This window comes from Lynx canadensis, chromosome C1 (assembly GCF_007474595.2).
Source record: "Lynx canadensis isolate LIC74 chromosome C1, mLynCan4.pri.v2, whole genome shotgun sequence".
Lineage (NCBI taxonomy): Eukaryota > Metazoa > Chordata > Mammalia > Carnivora > Felidae > Lynx > Lynx canadensis.
The window spans coordinates 18,939,695-18,961,793 of NC_044310.1; the positions used below are offsets into that span (position 1 = coordinate 18,939,695).

The window sequence follows — 22,099 nt, forward strand, 5'->3', positions numbered from 1 at the left end:
TAGACAGGCTCCTGAGGTTATGGGCACAGCCCCTGTCCTCTAGCCATGCCCTGCTAATCCCAGAGACTGTGCCACATGAGCCCAGTCTCACTGGTCCCCAAATACCCCATGAGGTGGGGGTCTTCATCTATTTACAGATGTAGGAACTGAGACTTAGAAGGAATGTGCTCAGGTCGCAGTCCCTGAGGGATGTGCTGGGTCAGCTCGTGACCCCGTGGCCTTTCCACCACAGGCCTGAGTTGTAGCCCCCACGCAGCCTGGCCCAGTGTCACTCCTTGTGACCAGGGCTCAGCTGCACCGGACTGGGGACTCCCTCCCCTCTGTCCTTGGTCTCACACGTAGTGGGTGCCTGTGAAGTGGGGCTTTCCATTCTTCAAATACCCCAGGAGTATTTGTGGAATGGTGCCGGAGACCGCAGCCCCTTCCTGGGCTGCGGCCTTTCCTTGCTGCAGAGGAAACCTGGGGGAGAAGAGTCCCTTTCTGGGTAATCAGCCCCACAAGACCCACAGGAGAATAGCAAGCCTGCTGACAGCCACTCCAGGTGATGTTTGCACGGCTCTTCAAGTTCACATGGCCCATTCACTTACATACATCCTCTCGTTTGAGTTCCGGACGAACCCTGTGAAACAGCCGGGGCACATGTACAGTTAGTTCCGTTGCACACAGTTATAGTGCTCAGAGATAGTAAGTGGCTCACCTAAGGTCACAAAGCTGCTAAGTGGGAAGATCCAAACCTGGGCTCTCACTCCCAGCCCAGACACCTTTCCACTCTACAGAATGTAATTCTTGCTGGCCTCTCTCACCTCTGTTCTGGAACCTCTGGGCCCTGCCTGTTGCTTACCATGGCTGTCTGCAGCCATATAGCTCTGTGTTCTCTCTCTGTGTTGGAAAGGCAGCTTGGTATCAGTAGCTCCACAACCTTGGGCAAATTGCTTCTCTGAGACTCAGTTTTGTCATCCTCAAAGTGGTCAACATCTTCCCCACAAGGCGGTTGCAAGGATTAAAGGTCATGTAGAGACACTGACACATCGATGTATTGTGCTTTATAATAAGTAATATATATTTTTGGTCTGCATCCTGATTCTGGCAGAGCTCCTAAAACCGCTGGAATTTCCTAAGTGATGAGAGCAATAAATATGTCTTTTGTTGTGTTAATTGGGTGACTTTTGGACACCACCAAAGGATAGAGGCTGGTTGCTAGGAAAACCTTGTACTTAGAGGGTAGTTATTTTCAGTCCCACCGCCCTGACTTCCGGGGACAGGAGAGGGGCTGGATGCTGAATCGGTAGCCAGTTGGCAGTGGTTTAATTGTCCCTGCCCATGTGATGAAACCTCCATAAAAACCCAAAAGGACTGGGTCACAGAGCTTCTGGTTGGCTGAGCACCAGGAGATTTGGGGAGAGCGCCACACCTGGAGAAAGCATGGAAACTCCATGCCCTTTCCCCCATACCTTAACCCTCTGCATCACTTGCATCTGACTCTTCCCGACTTCTGTTCTTTTATAATAAACCAGTAATCCAGTGAGTAAAATGTTTCCTGAGTTCCGTGAACCACTCTAGCAAATTAATCAAGCCCACAGAGAGGTTTGTGATAACGTGCTCCTAAGAGCACTTAAGAAGAAATCTTCTAGGAGTCCTCAGGGCAGAAGACAGCCAGTCGGCTGCCTGGAGCCTCAGGCTCGGGTTCAGGTTCTGGAGGGTTCCTTTGTGCCTCAGTGCTCAGCCTCCCAGGGGTCAAGTGATGATGTCAGGAGCCTCGAAGGAGAGCCCTTTGTTGTTGCTGAACCGGTGGCTTCTGGGGCAGAGGGCTTTGGAATCTGGGTCCTAGACAAGCTCCTCGGGGATTGTGGTGTGGCTGGCCCCTGTGCCCACTTCTGGGACCCTCTGTCTGTCACTGGACACTATCCTCTTCTGCCCCCATCACTGCCAGGCCCCACATGTGACTCTTCCCTTCCCACCCCTCCTCTCCCCAGCAACAACCACACCTGCCCTCCGAGGCCTCTCTGCCACATCCCAGCCGGATCCGGCAAAAACTGCCCCGCAGCCATCCCTCCACAGCTGCCTCAGCCCATATATTGTGCATATTGGGGTTGGGAACTCAAGATGACTTTGTTTTGCAACACTCAGGAGGTCCAGCTCCGGAAATGAAAGGAAACGTGTGTTGTTCCACCCGGAATAGTCACGTTTTAAAAAATAAATACTACTTACTGTGGGCTTGTTTTTATTATGAAAAAAAGCACAGAAATAGAGATACGCCAAATGAAGAAAGCAAAATTCCTCCACGAGCCTACCCCCTACCCCTAGGAGACCATTGTTAATATTTTAGTGTATTTCCTTCCCAACCTTTTCTCACGCATCCGTGTGCATGTAATTTTTACTAACTTTGAATTACACTGTTTCAAAGTATATTTTTCTTTTAATGAACTGGAACCCCTTTCTTTGCTATTAAATAATCTGCATCATGCCAGTGGCTGCACGGTATTCTATTGCCTGGACAAGCCATAATTTAACCACTTCCCTATTGTTTGATATTTAGAATATTTTCATGTTTCCCATGTTTCCCTTGAAATAAAGTTAAATCTTTACAACATCCTTCATTACTTATTTAGTTAGAATAAATTCCTAAGAGGGAAACTGTGGCGTCAGAAAGTCACAGGTGCTTTTGAATTAGAACAGTTTGAAGGGGTCAGAGCCTCCCGCAGGGCCCTGAGGCCTGGGACCCCCATTCACCTTTTCTGTTCATTCCCATCTAAAAAATGGGAACCGTGGGCAGATTCAGAATGTCAAGGGGGAAAGGCCCCACCCCCCACCCCTGGTGTTACACGTGGGACGGCAGTGCTTTGCTGGGAAGCACACAGCAGCCAAATTGGGAGGCAGGGATTGAACCTGGGGCGGGGCAGGACTCCTAATCCAGTGCTCTTCACACCCTGTCCAAACGTACTTCCCCCGCACCCAGCCCGTGGTGTCCTGGTCCATTGGTGACGGCGGCCCTGGCTACTTCATCCTCCTGGCGGCCACCCGGAGCACAGCTGGAATCACTGAGCCTTCAGAGTCCCGACACTGCCATGAGGACTTTACAGCTATTACCTAATCTTCATTCCTCCCAACAGCCTCTGAGGAAGGCGGTAGTGGCCTTGTGTTATGAGTGAGAAAGGAAACCGAGGCTCGGAGAGAGGTGCCTCGACTAAGGCCACATCACCAGGAATTCGAGGACCCGGGTTCATAGCCAAGGCTGTCTGACTCCAGAGCCCAACACAGCATCACCTCCCACTCCGGGCCAGCAGCTCCTGGGTTCATCCGCCGGCGGGAGCAGCTTCTTGAAGTGATGGCGCCCACCCAGCCCCGTTCACGATGCCCCATGCTTCTTCCTTTACAGGTGTTCCGAATCAAGGCCATCAAGCTGGGAGAGAAACTCCTGCCCGCCTTCAACACCCCCACGGGAATCCCAAAAGGTGTTGTGAACTTCAAAAGGTAGGACATCTGCTGGTTTCCCACTTCTGGCTTTGGCTGCTTCGGTGTGGAAACTGAGGCACAGGGAGAGGACAGTACCCGCCTTGGGAATCACAGCGAGCCAGTGGCACAGTGGAGGTTAGCCTTAGCCAAGGACTCTCCAGGGCCGGTGTTTGTCACCACACCTGGGGCTTAGGTTTCATAAGACCTGATCTTCCTGAGGTGTGGAGGGGCAACTGTTCTGTGATCGTCCCCCAACACTGCCTTGACTCACTGCCCTACGGGTGTACCCCATTCACCTCCCTCCCCAGCTAGGGTCAGCAGCCAATAGGCACATCACACCCTCCTGCCATGAGGAGGTACCCCAAACTGCTAGGGAGTCTCGAGACTCTGAGCAGAGGGACCCCTGGTCTGCCGACTGCCACCCTTGGCCCCAGCAGGGCTGGGTCTCAGGAACCCAGTGTCAGAACCCAGAAGGGTTTCTGGGGGGCATCAAGGTCACAGAAGCTCAGACTCCAAGGACTGAAGGCCCTGGCCAAGGTCACATAAGCCAGTAACCGACTGACCATTCCAGGACACAAACCCAGGACTTCCAACTCCATTTTTGATCATTCTTATTGGAATTTCCCCCTCTTTAGAAATAATAACTTCTCGGGGCGCCTGGGTGGCGCAGTCGGTTAAGCGTCCGACTTCAGCCAGGTCACGATCTCGCGGTCCGTGAGTTCGAGCCCCGTGTCGGGCTCTGGGCTGATAGCTCAGAGCCTGGAGCCTGTTTCCGATGCTGTGTCTCCCTCTCTCTCTGCCCCTCCCCCGTTCATGCTCTGTCTCTCTCTGTCCCAAAAATAAATAAACGTTGAAAAAAAAAATTAAAAAAAGAAATAATAACTTCTCATTGCAGATAATGTGGATTATACCAAAAGTGTTAGATAAGAGCAGAAAACTCCCATGTGGTTCTACTAGTCACAGAAAGCACCGGTAATGCTTCTGTTCTACTGGCTCGGTTTTAAAACGTTGATTCTTATTGGCTGCTTCCATGATTTTGCTTCCTGATCTGTTGCTTAATTCAGTGTGTGAACCTGAGACTTTCTGGGTAGTCACTAAGTCACAGAATGCCCGAGTGGAGGGGACCTTGAGTGGTCCAGTTAGAGAAGAGCAGAGCAGGGGCTGCAGCTGGGTCCAGCTCCAGAGCCCGTGGGGTGCCTACCTGCCCCCCTCCGCGCTGCTACCCTTCCCTCTCGTGGGGACGGGAGCGTGTTTATATCCACTCACTTTCCAGGTGTGGCGACTGAGACCCAAAGAGGGGAAAGGACAGGGTCACAGTCCAGAGGACTAATGGCGAGCCAGCTTCGTGATGTGTGAATCTTCACGAGCATGAGTCTGGCTCCTGGGGACCCCCGTGTGCCCCGTTGTCTTGCCTTTGCTCACTCTGTTCCTCCACTGGTTGCCCTCCTCTCCCAGCTTCTCTGGCCAGCAAAGCCTGGCTCACATGCCACCTGTGCCATCAAGCCAGGAGCCTTTCAGCCTCTCCTGGCCTCCAGGAACTTCGTTTGCTTCCTTACGGCCTCGTCGCGTGCCTCTTCCTGTTCCCTGCTGGCCTGGGAGCTTCTTGAAGGCAGGATCTTGGGGCAGATATTTATGTGACCCCATTATTCACACAGAGTCTCAGAGAGGAAAAGTAACTTGCCCAAAGTCTTAACAGCTAATAGGTAACTGGGGCTAAGATTCCAACCCATTTTGTTACAGACTGAAAGCTCTGCTCTGAACACCTGCCTGGCCCTCCCTCAGACAGGACCCATGCTGCCCCCCCCCCCGGCGCTGCAGGAGCAGACCCCTGGGAGATGTTGTAGGAGGCACCCAGGAGCTCCCTGGGGCCGTTCGCGAGGTTCTCTGAGAACCCCGAGTCCACCTCACCAGACTTCCTGTTCCCTCTCCTGAAGTGATGTCTTTTTTTTTAACTGAAAGATTTTTTTTTTAAGTTTATTTATTTTGAGAGAGAGAGAGAGCAGGGGAGGGACAGAGAGAGAGGGAAAGAGAGAGACTCCCAAGCAGGCTCTGCACCATCAGCACAGAGCCTGATGTGGGGCTCGAACTCATGAACCCTGAGATCATGACCTGAGCCAAAACCAAGAGCCGGGCAGTTAACTGACCGAGCCACCCAGGTGCCCCCTGAAGTGACGTCTTACCTCAGGACTCTCAATCCAGCAGTGGCTCCAGCCAGCTGCCCGGGAGGGAAGGAGGGCGCCTCACCGGAGGCAGGGGCTCTGGGCTCTGGTCGCATGTCGGCTTCCTCTCTGTCCCGGGGAGGTCCCACTCTTCTGGTCCGCCTGCCTGGGGCCTCACAAAAGAGAGGGGACACATACACTGCTTTGCCACTTCACTTACTGTCTGATCGGAAAACATTCCTGGGGTCTGACATCACATAAATCCCAGCAGAGGCCACAGAGGGGCCCTCAGGGCCAACCAAATCCCGTCCTCAGTGCCGGGGCTGATGTCTCAGAGCCGGGCCCTTGGAGCTCTGCTCAGATCCCTTTCCCACAAACACCAATCCTGGAGAAACGCAGCCAGCCGTCAGGGAGGAGACACAAACACGGTATCTTTGCGGCTCTCTCTCCCAGGGCTAGCTCCCCGGCCTCGCTGCCTGAGTCTGGGATAGGACCTTAGCTTCGCCGTCCTTCCCTCCTCTGTGCGTGGCACTGTGCGCCCCCAAGCCCTGCAACCACAGCCCTGCAGGGCTGTCTGCCTTACCCCTGTCCCTCAGAGCCGGGACCGGATGCGACACAGATCCTGACATTTCTGATTAAGAAAATGCATTTAGTTTTAGGCTATTTGCATGCTGTCAGTGCTGTATACATATGTATGTATATGCATATTTCCTGGCAACTCCTCCCTTTCATTTTCTGGGTAAGAGAGTCTGTTGCTAAAAATGCATCCCTGTTCCACCCCGGGGGGAATGTCAGGGATGAGTACTGCCCGGCCCGCGTGGCGCTGAGTTTGCGCTTTGGAGAGGGCCAGCTGGTGGGAGCTGGGGCACACGCTGCTGTCCCTGCCCCGGGCAGGGCTCGCTGTGGGCAGCTCTATGAGGAAGGGCCAGACGGGGTCCCAGCAGGAGGGGTGCGTAACTAGGCCCTGCCCGAAGTGAGCGTGACTGCTTCTCCTGCCTGGGAGGCAGAGGCAGGGACAGCTGTGACCTGTGACCTGCGGGCACCACTGAACCCTCTGAGTGGCAGTGGCCAGTCCAAGGACTAACCTCTGTGCCACACTCGACTGCCGCCCCCCCAAATCATACGGGCGGAGATACGCAACCTCGCCTGTCACCCTCTCTAGCGTCCCTACACTCACACACAAACACTTCCATTCGCACACCCCTGCCACACACACACATACACACCTTAATAAGTGCTAGTGTTTGGTGAGCATGTCACTGTGTGCTGCACGCAGTGTGAACACATGACATGCATTCTCTCTTTTCAACCTCACGGACCCATTTCACCGGTGGAGAAACCGAGGCTGGGAGAGGTGAGGTCACTTACCCAAGGTCACACAGCAGTAGAGTGAAGTTGGAATCCGGGTCTGTCTGGCTCCAAAGTGAACGATTATACCAGACCCACGAGCGCGCACACAGACACGCACAGACACGCGGGAGTTTCTGCCATGCTGGGGAGGGGCACTGATGAGCAACCCTTCCCCCAGGGGGGAGAACACGGGCTGCACACGCACCTGCAGGCTTCAGAGACCGGGACGGGGCAGAGGGCAGACCTTCCGTGAGCCCGTGGCCTCGCAGGGCTGATCCACGTGCCTTCTGGTCTCTGGATGCTGCCTAGAATACGTGCAGCTGGGGCACACGGTAGCTAGGATTTGGATTTGGATTCGGATTCAACGCTACCATTTCTGTCACTTACTCTGTGACCTTGGAGAAGTGTCTCCCCCTCTCTGAGTCTGAAATAAGAATCGCAGGATCTACCTCTGAGGTTGGCTGTGAAGATAAGATAAGGTGCTAGAGCTGCCTGGCACCCATCAGGAACTCAGTCACTCAAACGAGCAATAATTTTAATAAACTACAAACACATAATTTATATGTGCATAATTGCATAATGTTAAAAATGACGGCAATTACATGCCTAATTTATAACTCACAATAACTCTATGAGGTGTGGGTACTGTCATTGAACAGATGAGGAAACTGAGGTCTAGAGAGATCAACCGACCAGCCCGAAGTTGCCTGGCCGGGTGCTGAGGGATCCGGCAATGAAGGCAGGCAGGGGAGAGGGAAGGCGACCGCCCACTGCCCGCCTCTGCCCGGCACTTGTGTGCCTGTCTGCCAGGCTGGTTCCGCTGCAGGAAGCCCACTCGGGAGGGTAATTGTTGGGAGGGAGGGGAGAGGAAGGAGAGGCTCATGTGAAGGCAAATGAGAACAAAAGACGGGGGGGTGACTGGCGGCTTTTTTGACCTTGAATTTCTCTGCGAGGGCAGGAAACATCCATTATTCAAGAATCCCTCTGTGGGTACCCACGGCTCCCACTAAGAAAGCTGGAAAGAGAAGTCTCACTTAGCCTGAAGGAAAAGGGACAGAGAAGGGACACTTTCCCCTTCCCTCTGGGTCGATGTGGGGTCATCTGGGTGGGAGACCGTTAGGGGATGTGCAGAGCCCAGTCTGAATCCCGCCTCCACCACCTCCCGGCTCCAACCTTCCAGTAACTTACTTCCTTCTCTGAGCCTCAGTTTCCTCTTTGCATATTGGGAATAATGGTATTTTACCTTGTGGGGTTTAAATGAAGTAAAGATGCAAACAGCTTGACCCAGGGCCCGGTATCTTTAGTGGCTCAATAAACAGAAGCTGTTTTATTTATTATCCGAGAGTGAGTCTCCCCTCTCTATTCAACCCATCCCTCCCGATCTGCCTCCTGCCTCCAAATCAGGGAAATACCAAGGAGGTGGAGACAGGAAAAAGGGACCAGTGGTCATCTCTTTATGGAGGCCACTGGAGTCCTCCATTTGTTTCTGGAAGTTGAGACTGATGAATTTGACTTCAGAAACTATATCCAGGGTGGATAATGGAGTTTAGAGAGGAGAGGGGCTGCCTCAGAAAAGCCCCAGCCCACCCCAGGAAAAGGAGTGTCCCTCAGATGGCAAACCATGATCTCCTAAACCCATCTTCTCCCACGCCTGCCTCCCTAGGTCCTGTCCTGGGGAGACAGAGAGACAGAGCCCAGTTCTTGGGGAGGCACAGCTATCCCAGCAAGGAAGCAGAGGGGCTTCCGGAGGCCAGGGCAGAGCCAGCCCCCCTCAGCCTGTACCTTGTAGCCCCTACAAATAGGGGGCACTCACTCCACGCTGCTCTGTCCCACAGGAAAGATCATCATGATACATTATGAGGAAACTGAGGCACAGGGAGAAGCAGCAGCTTGCCCAAGGCCACTCCCACCCTGCACTTTTCTCCTCCCTCTTCACCCCACAAAAGACCTAGGAACAGAGACCGGGACCAATTACTCTTGCCCAGCTTGATGATGCAGGAACTAAGGTGCATAAGGAGGGGATGATTTGCCCAAAGCCACTCAGCTAACAAACTTGACCCTGGCCCCCTGGCTACAGGTGCCAGGGAGATTTAAGTGAAAGCACCTGGGAAGGCAGCAGCCTTACTTATTATCATATAATTTAAAGAGAGGCAGCCCACACGATGGTTGGGACAAGCTCTGTCGTCAGGCCAGCCTTGGGCCCCGGGTGCTCCACCTAACTGTGATCGAGAATGGGTGGCATCACCATCCCAGGCCTTGTTGTCCTCATCTGTGAAAGGGCCAGATGGGAGGGTTACCTGAGACTCTGCACGGTTCCTCCTTAGAAGCACCCAGGTCCTGGAAACGGTTAGTCGACAGCCTTCTCCAGCGAGGTCACAGGGCCAGGCTAGGATCTCTCTAAGACGTTCGTGAGACATGCCTGATCAACAGCTGAGGAAACCTTTGCTCCGAGAGCCCCTGTTTCTTTTGTTCCTAACCTCGGGATCCAGCAGCTCGAGGCGTGTGGGCACGCCAGAGACACCTGCCTGATGGGTATGGGTTCCACAGAATGCCAGGCAGGGGCCATTGTGTGCCCTTGGGCAGCACTGACAGTGTGGGGAGAGAGGGGGAAAGGGCCAGGAGGGGTTCCTGCTTTTCATCTGCCCCCATTGTGACCCAGCCACAGTCATGTACTCTCCACAGGCAGCACCACTGACTGTGAAGCGGTTGGCTTGCCTTCAGAGGACAGAACGTGTTCTGTGGGGTCTTTGTGATCGATCTCACCTGTAAATTGGGCATGACTTGGGGGCCAGGTCTTGGCCACCGAGACAGCTCTGCTGCCGTCCTTGGGCCCAGAGGCCTCACAGGGGCTGCTTGACGATGGAAACAAAGAGTCGTGCAGGCAGACGGGTCTGGCTTCAAATCACCTGCAGCAGGTCAGTTCGCTGCCCTCAGTGTCCTCATCCACAAAATGGGGCCATTGGCAATACTGACCCCCGGGGAGGAGCACCCGAGAGCAGATGGCCTGACGCTAGTGGGTGATCGATGGATCCCCCACTAAGCAATCCCTGTCACTCCCAGCATGGGAGCCAGCCTCACAGACAGTGGGGTGACAGGTGCTTCTGTCTTTTCACAGCAGCTCCAACAGGAGCTGGGGCTGGGCCATGGCAGGGAGCAGCAGCATCCTGGCGGAGTTCGGGTCCTTGCACTTGGAGTTCTTACACCTCACCGAGCTCTCTGGCAACCAGGTGTTCGCAGAAAAGGCAAGTCTTCTCCCAGCTCCTCCCTGTTCTCCATACCGGGAGCGCCACAGGAAAGTGGGTCAGCGATGAGCAGGGTGGCCGGTGGGGACCTGGAAGGCGACCAGCCACCGCTGAGACGGCCCCTGGCTGCTCGTGGAAGCCGTGCGTGTGCCCAAAGCCAGGTGGCACGGAAGGTGAGCACAGGGAGTAATCAGGGCCCTGCCAGGGCAGGGAAGAGGTGAGGCTGCCGGAAGGTTTTCACTGGTGCCGTCGGACCCAGAGAAAGTTCGGCAACGGAAATCCAGGCACCAGCTCGCCTTGGCAGGAATTGGCCACCGGCTGCAAAAGTCCCCTTTCCAGAGACAGTTAACTTTTTCGTGTGAGATCTGCCTGCCTTTCCCTTCCAGATGCCCGCCTAGCTCATGCTGTCAGCAGGCTGGCAAAGCGGTCTCACTCCGCAGCTGAGGCGCACGTCTGTTCTCCCTCGCTGGTGCCAGGCTGGCTGAGGCCACGGGGGTGCTGAGAGCTATAGCATCCAGGCTATCATCCAGTCTGACAGCTGTCCGCTCCTGCCCCTCTGCGAAGCCCTCCGGAAGACGCAGTTCCTCCACGTTACAGCCCGTGGCAGTCCCACCACCTGCAGGTGTCTCGCCGGGTCTGACCCCAAACCCGAGGAGGGGAAGCGTATACATACCACCCTCAGATGGCGGTGGGGCCCCAAGGCAATTGTCCCTTCCTGAGTCCCGCCCAGGGAGATGAGGCCCCGCCTCCAAGGAGAACCCTTTGGAGGCCCCCACCCCCAAAGCCTTCCCTGCTCTGAATATTAGCCTCTTGGAGTCCTAGGAACACGGGGAGAGCAAAGATTCACGCTCCCACCCGGTGGCTCCCAGTCTCGAGTCCACCATCCAGCCTCAGGGCATCACCCTGCACTCCTGTGAGGAAACGCATCTCTGGGATTCCCCCCAGGCCGGGAATCTGCATTTTCAATAAGCACCCATGTGTCTTTTGATGCCAGGTGTAGGAGAAGCGCTTATTCAGTGTGGGAATCCCTCTGAGCATTCTCTGGGAGCTCAAGAGCTTTTCAGCCCCTTGATCACTTCCTCTGTGTTGGGGCTCACTACCCGCCCCCCGTAAATGGCCTGTCATGTCAGACCTGCACTTCAGAAGCTTTTCCCTTGTATTGGGAGGACTCTGCCACCCTGGGACCCCACCTTGAAAGTTCATGGAGTAAGTTGAATCCCACTTCCTGATCAGTCTTATTTTCCTATCCTTTTTTCCCTACCTCCAAGCCCTGCCTCCCCCAGCCTCCGTGTTTCCTTTGCCATGGAGCCAAATTCCTCCGGGAAGGTTGTGACTGGCTTACGATGGAGAGGGACAGGGAGCTCACTCTAGTCCCTGGCTAGTCTGGACACACTAGCTACCACTGCCTGAGCACCTACTATGTGCTGGGTGCCTTATAGTATCCCTAATCACCCCTCCAAACCCTGAGGTGAGTCCCCTTGTTGTCCCCTTTTTATAGAGGAGGAAACTGAGACTCAGAGGTTAAGTCACTTGTCCTGGGTCATCCAGCTGGTAAGTGAGAAAGCCAGGATTCAAGCCCAGGACTTCCTGACTCTGAAGCCCACGTTCTTTCAAGACCAGATTAGTATAGCAGGCTTCAGGCTTTCCCCCCTCAAGTCCATCTGCTTGTCTCTCTGTCTCTCTCTACATTTACATTCTCTGGCTATTTTCATCCCCCAATCATGCCTCCCACAGAGGCGATTATTGGCAGTCAACAAATTGGCCCAAATTCTAGAAGCACCCGCACCCTCCAGGGGAGCTAATTTAGCCTGCTTCACTGCTCACCACCAGGACAGTCGAGAATAACTCAGGTACAAGCACATCCCTGTCCCCCATAATGGACTCCGCTAACATAAATGGATATGAAATCTCATGTGGTAGAGCAAAGTGCTGTCCCCTGGAAAGAAAGGTCTGACAGCTAAAAGGCTGCTGCTCTCCCTGCTCCTCGTCTTGTAGATAAATCTGTGCGCATGATATAGTACCGTCCCTGAGGGCCTTTCTGTTCTGCTGGATTCTGTGCTGGAAGGATTTCCTGTGCTGCCAGAGAGCAGACCCCAAGGGATGAATGAAGCCTTCCTGCTTCTCGCCCTTTGTAGCCCCGAAGGTGGCAAATCGCGCCTCTTCTCACTCCAGCTGGGGCAGCTTCTGCTACACGCGCTGCACGGTCCCTGCCCTGATCCGTGTTGGACACAGGGGCGACTCTGTGTGGTCAGCCAAGACGTGACTCGTGTCCTGGCTCTGCCACTTGATGAGCTGAGTGGCCACGGGCAAGTCGCCGAAACTCTGAGGCCCAGGTTTGTCATCTGTTAAACAGAGATAATACCACAAAGGTTATTCTCAGGGTTGGAGGTAATGTGTTTATAATGGGCCTGGCTCGGAAGAACTGAGAAATGTTACCAGCTGTGTAGTGTTGTCGTGAAAACCCTGAGGTGCCTCTTAGGGCAGGGGGGTGTTGAGGGGCCCAGGCCCTTCCTCTGGAATGGTTCCTGTGGTGTCAGAGAAAATAACATATTCCTAGGCTGAACCATATGAAAGAGCCAGTGTCTGACCATTTCTGACCCACGAAAAAGGCAGTTTTACCTACTAGCACTTACACATGAGCTGCTATCACTTATAGGAACCACCCCCCCCCTTCAGAAAAGGCCCATCCCCCGGAGTGATGCACAGTGAGGAAGGGGCGAAGTGAGGGGGGCTTGGGGGCCTAGCAGGGCCCCAGGCAGAGTGGTCCGTGCAGAGGCAGCGGCCAGGCCCCACAGTGGCCGTCTCCTGCCGTGCCCCATCTTGCCACCTCCGGGCCGCGGCCTGCTGTTGGTTACGAAGCTCTCCCTCCTGCCTCCTCGGAGTGGTTTCCTCTGTGGATCCAAACAAGCTGTCTCCGTCCTCATCGGCTGAAAGTCACTGGCTCCTTCCAGAAAGTGAAGGGGCGTCTGGCGTTTGTATCTTGGCAGGTCAGGAACATCCGGAAGGTCCTCAGGAAGATTGACAAGCCCTTCGGCCTCTACCCCAACTTCCTCAGCCCAGTGAGCGGAAACTGGATGCAACGTGAGTACAGAGATGCCACTACCCGCCCCCCACCCACCCACCCCCCCCACGCACATACCGCCTTCAACTGATTGCCGCCAGCATCCGGTGCAAGGCACCTGGGCCGAGTGATGAGGGACACATTCATCAGAGCCGAATGCCAGCGAGGCTTTTGCTCTGTGCTCCCAGACACCACCTGTCCTGCCAGGCACTGTGGGGAGGCTTCACTGTTGTCATTGCTCTTGTGAGGGGTGTGATGGCCGCCACCTAGTGAGGCCTGCCCTGTGCGTCCCCCGCAAGCTCGCTGTCTCCAGCCGTCCGTCTCTCAGGATGCTGCTGAAGCCTCCCTCGTCATCCCCCAAACTTGTGGGAGTGTTCCACCTAGACCCATCTACTCCAGAAGTGGCCCCAAGAAAGACCATACATCCTCTCCCAGCCCCTTTGATCTGGTGCCCCACCTCCAACTCTAATCTTTTTTTTTTTTTTTTAATTCTTAAGTGGACTAACTATACAGCAGTACAAAGATCATGCATTCACCTCTGTATCTTACACCTACAAGAATTGGTCCTGGGATTTCCTGCTGTTCTCTACTCAGAGGCTTGCTCCTCAACCAGACACGTGTGGGTCGCCCACGGAGCCTCATTTTCAGCCCCCAGCTCCACCCATTGAAACGGAGTGGGGTTTGGGGGGGGGGGATGTGCAGGCTGGAGAGTGTTGAAAAGTCTCCCAGGACCCTGGGGTTGTTCCCTTGTCAAGAGGCCTTGATTATGAGGCCATAGCACGAATTGGGGGCTGCAGGTTCCTTGGGCCCTGCTTCTAGGGGCTTCCCAGAGCACCCCGACCCTCGCCTCCGCCATTTCTGCTCAAAGACCCGTTTCCCTTTCCCTGCCTCCAGCTCCAGTTGTTATGACATCAGCAAGGGCTCAGGGGCAAAGTAGATATGAGTCTAATTACTGCACGGCTGTGAGGAATTCACTTTATCTCTCTGAGCCTTGGTTTCCTCTCCTACACATGGGAGGAGAGCTAGAGTTATGTTCTTTGTGCACCATGGAGGGGTGTGGGAGTAACGGTCAGAAGGGGCAGGAAACAGATTTCAGTTCATCTTCCAAAGATGATATGTGTTGTTCTAAAAGATGATGAATACCCATCAGTAAAAGTATACAGTCAGGGCCCGGAGGGCTGGCCAGCCGGCGGGGACACCACGGAAAAGCTGCAGAGGCATCGTTCTTCCACCCCTGAGTCTCTGTGATTACAGGTCCAGAAGGCCCAGAAAATTTGACCCAGGAATTTTCCCTGATGATGACCTCACTCCCAAGTGGCCTCCTGCAAAAACCACTTACAGAAATGCAAAGTATTTTTAACCAAAACACACCGCCAAATCCAAAAGTGCAGGGAGAAAATGAAGGTTTGAATTACAGATTATGGCCACGGGAAGAGACAGTTCAATAACTGTTACTGCTTTTAATTGCAAGGCCCGACTGGGTAAAGAGATAAACTGCCCCCCTGCTGGCCTTAGCCGCTCCAGCAAAAGCCATAAAGAGAGGGAGAGGGGCGTGGCTTCCCAGTCCCAACAGCTACCTTGGCAAATGACAGGGAGCCCCCCACCCACCCCGCTGAGAAACATAACTTTCTTTTCAGGCTGCGCCAGGGGTCACAAGACTGAGCAAAGTCGGTCACATACGGAAAATTGTTTCATATTAATAAAATATGAATCAGGGGCGCCTGGGTGGCTCAGTCGGTTAAGCGTCCGACTTTGGCTCAGGTCATGATCTTGCAGTTCATGAGTTCGAGCCCCGCGTCAGGCTCTGTGCCGACAGCTCAGAGCCTGGAGCCTGCTTCAGATTCTGTCTCCCTCTCTCTCTGCCCCTCCCCTGCTCATGCTCTGTCTCTCAAAAATAAATAAACATGAAAAAACTTAATAGAATAAAATATGACTCTGAGGCCTGCTAGAGAACAGAGGGAAGGCTATCAAGCCCTGCTCACCCGGGCGCCTGCCTTCCTCCTTCGCATGGGCTTGGCACCTGGACTCATCTCAGGTTTTCTGTGGTTTTTGCTGAGACTTTTTGGTAATTGTGTATTTTCCCAACAGATGAGAACATTCCCAACTTGCATAAGCTAAGTGTGTTCGCATTCTTTTCCTTCCTTGAATCCTCTGGATTCAAAGCGCGTTTGCAACCACAGCAATTGCAGCTTGGAGAGAAGGAGCTAGGTCTGCGTCCGGGTCCCAGGCCCCCGCTGCTCCCGCTGGAAACTGAGCTGCAGGGTAACAGGGGAGGCCAAGACCCTCCTGCCACCGGGACTTCACAGCCAAGACAAGTTCACCAGCCTCCTGCTGGTACCAAGCACAGATGAGACCGAGCCTCACAGAGCCCCTCAGAGCTCAGAGAGCTGCCCGCCCTTCAGCTTGGCCCCTGGAGTGGCTTGTCTGGTCCACTGCCTGAATCCCACACCTTCCTCGATGAGAAGGTGTGGCAAATCTAGATTCTCCCCAGTAGGTACGTAGCGTGAGCTGCCCACTGGCCCCAGTTTGGCAGCCTCCCCCAGGTTCACGGTACTTTCCTGAGAGCCAGTGTAGGGTGTCGGCCTCCCCCTGCCAAGTGTGATGACACGATCAGGAAGCAGCAGAGCCCATCTCTGTTCAGGCTCATGCACACCAACTCATGCTCCTGTTTTGTATTTTATTGATCAAAAGATTGAGGCCCAGCGGGGAAGATGGCCTGCCCTGAGCTAATGGCAGATCTTCGCCTTCTGATTCCCACCCCTGGGCTCTCTGTGTGCCAAATGACAATTGTTCACTTTGGTAGAGGCCCCTGAGAAGCTCTGCGTGTGTCCCCAAGAGGGTGTCCTGTCCCAAACTCCCATGGCACTCCTGGGGGCCTGGCTCCCGTCTCCTGCACGTACACACGCTGCAATCGCATGATGAAGTCCAAACTCTTTGGCTTGGCGTTCGAAGCCCTTCCCAACACAGCTCAAACCTACCTTATTTTCTTTCGTTCAGGACTTCCTGGACATCCACTGGGTGCCATACAGGCGCTGGGCATAAAATGAGAATCATATGCGGTTCCTCCCCAGAAAGAGCCCACAGCCTGGGGGGGGAGGTGGACCCATAAGCAGAAACTTACACCACAGCTTTGGGGGCAGCCAGCGGCAAGGACACCCCCAGTAAGAGTAGGACCTGCTACCACTGAGTGCTTGCCACGTGAGGGCCGGATTTGCGTGTGCGTTATCTCACCTCTCATGGTCACCCTGCAGGGAAGGACTGTGAGCAGGTTTATGAGGACACAGAAAAGCCTTTCTGAGGAGGGGATGCCCGAGCTGGGGTGTAGCAGGGAGGAAGTGTTAGCCGGGCAAGGGGGGGGAAGGGTGTTTCTGGCAGAGGGGTCACCACAGGTGAGAGCGAGTGTGGGGAGGCAAGGGGCTAGGAGTGTCTGGGGTGGTGGAGAAAACAGTGACAGGAAGCAGCCCCAGGTGAGCCTGGCGGTGACAGTGCCCTCGGCTGTGTACCCGTGTGCCTCTTCTGTGGGCTGTGAGCTGTGGGAGGGCCCTGAGTGGAGGCGGACCCGATTTAACTTCCGGCCTTCCTCAGCCCCCTGCTCGGCACGGACCTGCTCCAGCCATGGACACGCCATGGACATGCGGGGCCTGGCATGCCCCACGCCTCCCTTTGTGCTGCGTCCCGAGCCGCGTCCTCCATGTAGCAGTGGGGGATGGGGGGTGTGCTGCTGAGTCCCCCTTCACAGAGCAAGGTTCAGCCCACACTCACCCCTCCCGTGGCTCCCCAAGGCACAGGATTTCTCTGATCTGTTCCGGTTTTTGCTGAGCCCCTGCCGGGCCATGATTTGTTTATGGGGCCCAGAAGGAGCCAGAAGGGCTGGTTTGCTGTGCGTTCTCCTCTCAGCCCACTTGCCTGGTCCCCACCTGTCTTTACCCTCTGACTTTTGGTCCGTCTCTCTCCGCACTGTCCTTTCTGACTCCAGGCACCTTTATTTTCATCCTCTGGTTGACTGTCAGGCTGCAGAAAGTGAGGGCTCTGCCACCTTGGTGGCCTTGGAGTCACTATGTAGGCCCACTCACAGTTTTCCCATCTGGGAAAGGGGTTGACAACGCTTACCTACAGGCTTCTTGGGAGGTTGTTACAGACAATACAGTAAAGTTCCTGGCCCACAGTAGACCCTGGAGAAATGGTAGCTTTTGTCAGATTTTCTGTTTCCTTTTCTCTCCCCGCCCCCCACTTCCCCTCCCTTCTGTCTTCCTATCCCTGCTTTGTCCAGAGGAGCTAGAAATAACTTCCCCATCGCCCCTTTCCTGCCTGAATCTGTCCCCCCTATTTTCCTTCCTCTCTTTTTCTGCTTAAATGAATCTTAACAGGGAACTGAAGTTTCCTCTTTGTTTCTCTATTAAATGCCTTTCTGTTTCCCTGTTGTTAATTTTTAAAGCATGTGAGCGAAGTGATTTCCGTGTCTTGCCGCTCGGGTTAAGCGCTCACGGTTGACCCGTCTTTCTCCCGGGACAGCCCTGAGCGGAGTCACCTCCTCATTCAGCCACAGCCTCACGGTCCTGCTCTGTGGCCAACTCCAGGCTGACGCCACCCAGGGCAAAGAGGGGCTCTTCAAAACCCAATTCTTCCCTCCCCCTGCTCCTTGGAAACTCCATTTATCCTAACCTCCATTTAAGCTTGGTTTTTCCAAGTGGTTCTGTACTGTGACTAAATTAAGGCTCCCGTTCCTCCTTTCCATGGCCTTTTATGAACCTGCCCAGCATTAATTACCATGTTTGTCACCGGGTAATAAAAATCTCTGAACTCCCTGCCACCAGATTATCTTTTTAAAGAAATGCAACTCATTTACAGTTAATAACCAGAGGCCCCGCCATCCTCGGTCTGCTAAAGCGACATGATTTATATACCCAGGTGAGCCTGTGCACTTGCATGCCGCATGATCGTGCTCAAGGTGGCCCTGGTTCCTCGAGTCACAGTCTGTGCCTTCCTTTCTGCCCCTGTCCTCTCAGGGCTCAGAGGCTGCTGATCAAACACTTGCTCCCCATCGGCACCCAGCACTGGGGGGGACCACAGAGGCCAGCGCGTGAGACTCGCCACCCAATGAGTCCCTCGGTGAGACCTGCCTGGTGGCCTCAGCAGTTAAAAATAATGTTCCCTCGGGCGCCTGGGTGGCTCAGTCGGTTGAGCGTCCGGTCCTGACCTGAGCGTCCGGCTCAGGTCATAATCTCACGGTCCGTGAGTTCGAGCCCCGCGCCGGGCTCTGTGCCGACAGCTCAGAGCCTGGAGCCTGCTTCGGATTCTGTGTCTCCCTCTCTCTCTGCCCCTCCCCTGCTCATGCTCTGTCTCTCTCTCTCTCTCAAAAATAATAAACATCAAAAAAAATTTTTTTTAATACTTTAAAAATAATGTTCCTGTCCTCTTTCCCCTCACAGACCACGTCTCGGTTGGAGGACTCGGGGACAGTTTTTATGAATATTTGATCAAATCCTGGTTGATGTCGGCCAAGACAGATGTGGAGGCTAAAGATATGTACTATGAAGCGTTGGAGGTAAGACAAGTGTCGGATTCTTCACCGGTGGTTGGTCCTTCACCACCGGGTCTGGCACAGGCCCCTAAGTGCTCACCACCACCACCCCCACCGTGGTGTGCTAGCCAGAAGAACAAGACAGTCTCCTCCCCAGCCAGTTGCTTTGCACACCCAGTTTGTGACTCTTCTCAAACACCTTGAAATTAGGGCCATGTTAGCATCCTCATGTTACAGATGCAAAACCCAGGCTCAAGGAGGGAAAGTCATTTGTCCAAGGCCTCACAGGAAGTGGCAGTCAGTCTGCTTCAGAAACCGTGGCGTGTGGGCTTCAGTCAATGTGTCAGAGCCCACAGCATAGTCAGGTGGTGGCCTGGGAGCCCCCAAAAGAGGCTGTCAAAGCAAGACCCTCAGCCCTCTTCCTGGTGGAGCAGAGAGCTCCTTCACATTTGGAATAAACTAGACTCCTCACCTTTGCCCACCTGATTTAGACCTACCAGTCACCTTGAACTCCTTCCCCTTTGCTGTCAGGGGTGGTCCCCAGCCTCCTGCAGACACACCAGACTCAATCCCACCTTGGGGCTTTTGTATTTGCTGTTGTCTCTATGTGGAATATCATTCAAGTGGCTGTGGCCCATTTATTAGTCAACTCAAATACCACTAGGAATTGGCCTTTTGCCACCTCTCTCTGTCACAAACCCCAGACTTACTCTCTTCTTTGCTTTCATGGGCACTGAAAATTATCACGTGCCCATATTTGTTTACTCATTCATTGTCTTCCCCAAATAGAATGTGAGCAAAGATCTTGTCTAGTCATTCACTGTGTCTGCCTCACTCCTAAAACAGTGCCCGGTACATAGCAACACACAATAACTGTTTTGTGAACAAATGAACATATGATTGCTGAAGGGATGGATGGATGGATGGACGGACAGACGGACGGACAGACGAGTGAATGGGTGGATCAGTGGGTGGGTGGAAGGATGGGTGGATGGATGGAGGGAGGGATGGGTGGATGTGTGGGTGGAAGGATGGATAGGTGGGTGAATGGGTAGATAGGCAGGTGGAAGGGTGGATGGGTGAGTGGATATAGTGGATGAATGGGTATGAACAGTTGGACAGATGGATGAGTGATCTCTAACTACCCTCTGATTGCATGAGTCTGACCAGAAACAGTAGTGCTTAAAGGAAGTGCATTGAAACAGGCCTCCACAGCCATGGGCCTTTTAAACTGTGGGCTTGGTGAGGAGTTTTCCCCGCCCAGCTCCCCAGCACCAAGACCTTGGTCATGAAGCAGCTACTGGGACTGCAGTCCCATCTCAGTCTGAGTCTCAGCCCCAGATTCAGCTCCAGCTGAGCTTAGACCACAGCCAGTGTCTCCTATCTGAGGATCTGTGTTCAGCCTGCACAGGAGATGCTGCCTGGAAAGGCCTTTCTACATTTCTGTCATTCCTTGCAGGGTAAACATGAAGCTAGTGAACAGCCTGGTTCCCTGCCCTCAGGGCACACTGTAGTTGAGGCTTCAAGGGAAGAAATGGTCATGAATTATTTAAGCAAACGGGAGCTTTATGGAAAGCACTTGATTGAACAGGAGAGAACTTGGCTTTGCTCCCTGAATTTGATATCCCTAGTGAAGAGCCTGGAGTATCTCTGACCCTGGGTAAAGACTGGCCTCTGGCAAGTTTGGGGCTTTGAAGAATATTCTGGTAGTTCTCAACCTTGTCCACACGTTAAAAATCACCAGGGGAGCTATAAAATCCCATTGCTCAGGCTGTACCCTGGCTAGGTACATCAGAACCTCTGGGCTGAGGCCCAGGAAACAGCCTTGAAAGCTGCCTGGGGCAGGGGGCGGGGCGGGGTAGGGGGGGTGGGTTTCCAGTGTATAAGTTAGAACAATGTCCGGCACAGGCGGGTGTGGACGATTCAGACACGCAGACTGGGCACACCCCTGGGGGGTCCCAGGAGGAGAGGAGGAGCGAAAAGAAGGACAGGGAGAGTATCTGTCACTGTGGCCTCCTCCAGGCAGGTGCAGTGACTGCCTTGTCTTATTTAACCCCATCTTACAGACGAGAAACTGAGGCTCAGAAAGGCCCGAGGTCACACAGCCAGTGTCAAAGCCAGGGTGCAAACACTGACTCCAGATAGAGTGCTCCTGCCAACCACAAAGGAGCCTGGCTTGTCTGAAGTCCCTCTCGGGAATGTACAGATGGGGTCCCCTCCAGGAGGGCCAAAGGAAGCAGAGGCTTCCTCACAGCCATCCCAGGAATTATTCCCAGTTTACAAATGAGGAGAAGGAATCTTCAGAAAAGTGAAATAAATTTGCCCAGAATCACCCAATTCTCAAATTGCAGAGCTGGGATTCCAACCCAGGCCTCTGTATCCCGCTCGGCTCTGCTCTGTCTCCTGCTATGATTGAAGCCTAACCAGTCAGTTGGCAGCCTGTGTTGTCTCGTGTTTGGCTTAGGGTTTTAGAAAGCCTTGATTTTTAATCTTTGCACCTATCTGCTTGTCTCAGTAGTGTCCTCACAGAGAGACTGGTCTGTCATTTCGTCTTTACCACAATTACTTAGCCTGGCATTAACCCAGAATGGAAATAACCCACGGGAGTCAGTCTGGAAGGGGCAGTTTTTGCACTGCGGTTGAGGCTTCATGGGATCACCCCCAGATGTCTGTGTTCTCCCCCAAGTGTTGACAGTGGGTAACTGAACCAGATTTCTGCAGCCTGGGTTAGCCTGCCCCCCTCCTCCACACCCGCGTGGACCCAGCTCTACCCAGGAGCCAGGGCCCAGCCCAGAGCAGACCCAACCCAGTAGTGAGCGGCTCCCAGGCGCCCCCCTCAGTGCTCCTCCCCACGTGGCACAGGTGCCCTGGGCACGTCACGTCATCAGAGCCTCCCCATCTGCTATTCAGTGAGGGTCCTGCAGCCAGCCCCCCAGCCGGGACCTTGCAGGAGCAGGAAAAGAAACAAACCGATCCAAGAGCGAAGGTGTTGGAGTGCCTTCTGTATGTCAGCCCCTGGCCGGAGGTTGGTGGTGGCGGCTTCTGCTCTCACGCAGCCCTCAGAGTCCCGGGAGAGAGACAGACGCGCCACAGACACACACACACACAGATACGGACGCACAAAGTGGGGACGGCACCACGTAGAAAGGGGACAGGGGAAGAGCGGACCGGGGCAGCCGGGGTTTGGGCCAGGGTGCCGTTTCCAGAGAAGCACATCGTGGAGGATGCCCAGAGACAAGCCGGAGTGGCGCAGTTGGGGTGGAGCATGTTTCTTGTAAAATGCCGACCACAAATCCTAATTCGTGCGTGTATT

At 54.2% G+C, this 22,099-nt stretch overlaps 1 protein-coding gene across 1 annotated transcript in view; it reads left to right on the forward strand.

Moving 5' to 3' along the window:
* The window catches only part of MAN1C1 (mannosidase alpha class 1C member 1), a 142,570-nt gene that overhangs the window by 112,987 nt on the left and 7,484 nt on the right, over positions 1-22,099 (forward strand). The window contains exons 8-11 of the mRNA XM_030328050.1: positions 3,377-3,471; positions 10,078-10,204; positions 13,192-13,285; positions 18,695-18,810. Of these exons, the coding sequence (XP_030183910.1) occupies positions 3,377-3,471; positions 10,078-10,204; positions 13,192-13,285; positions 18,695-18,810 (432 nt within the window). The remainder of the gene's footprint in view (positions 1-3,376; positions 3,472-10,077; positions 10,205-13,191; positions 13,286-18,694; positions 18,811-22,099) is intronic.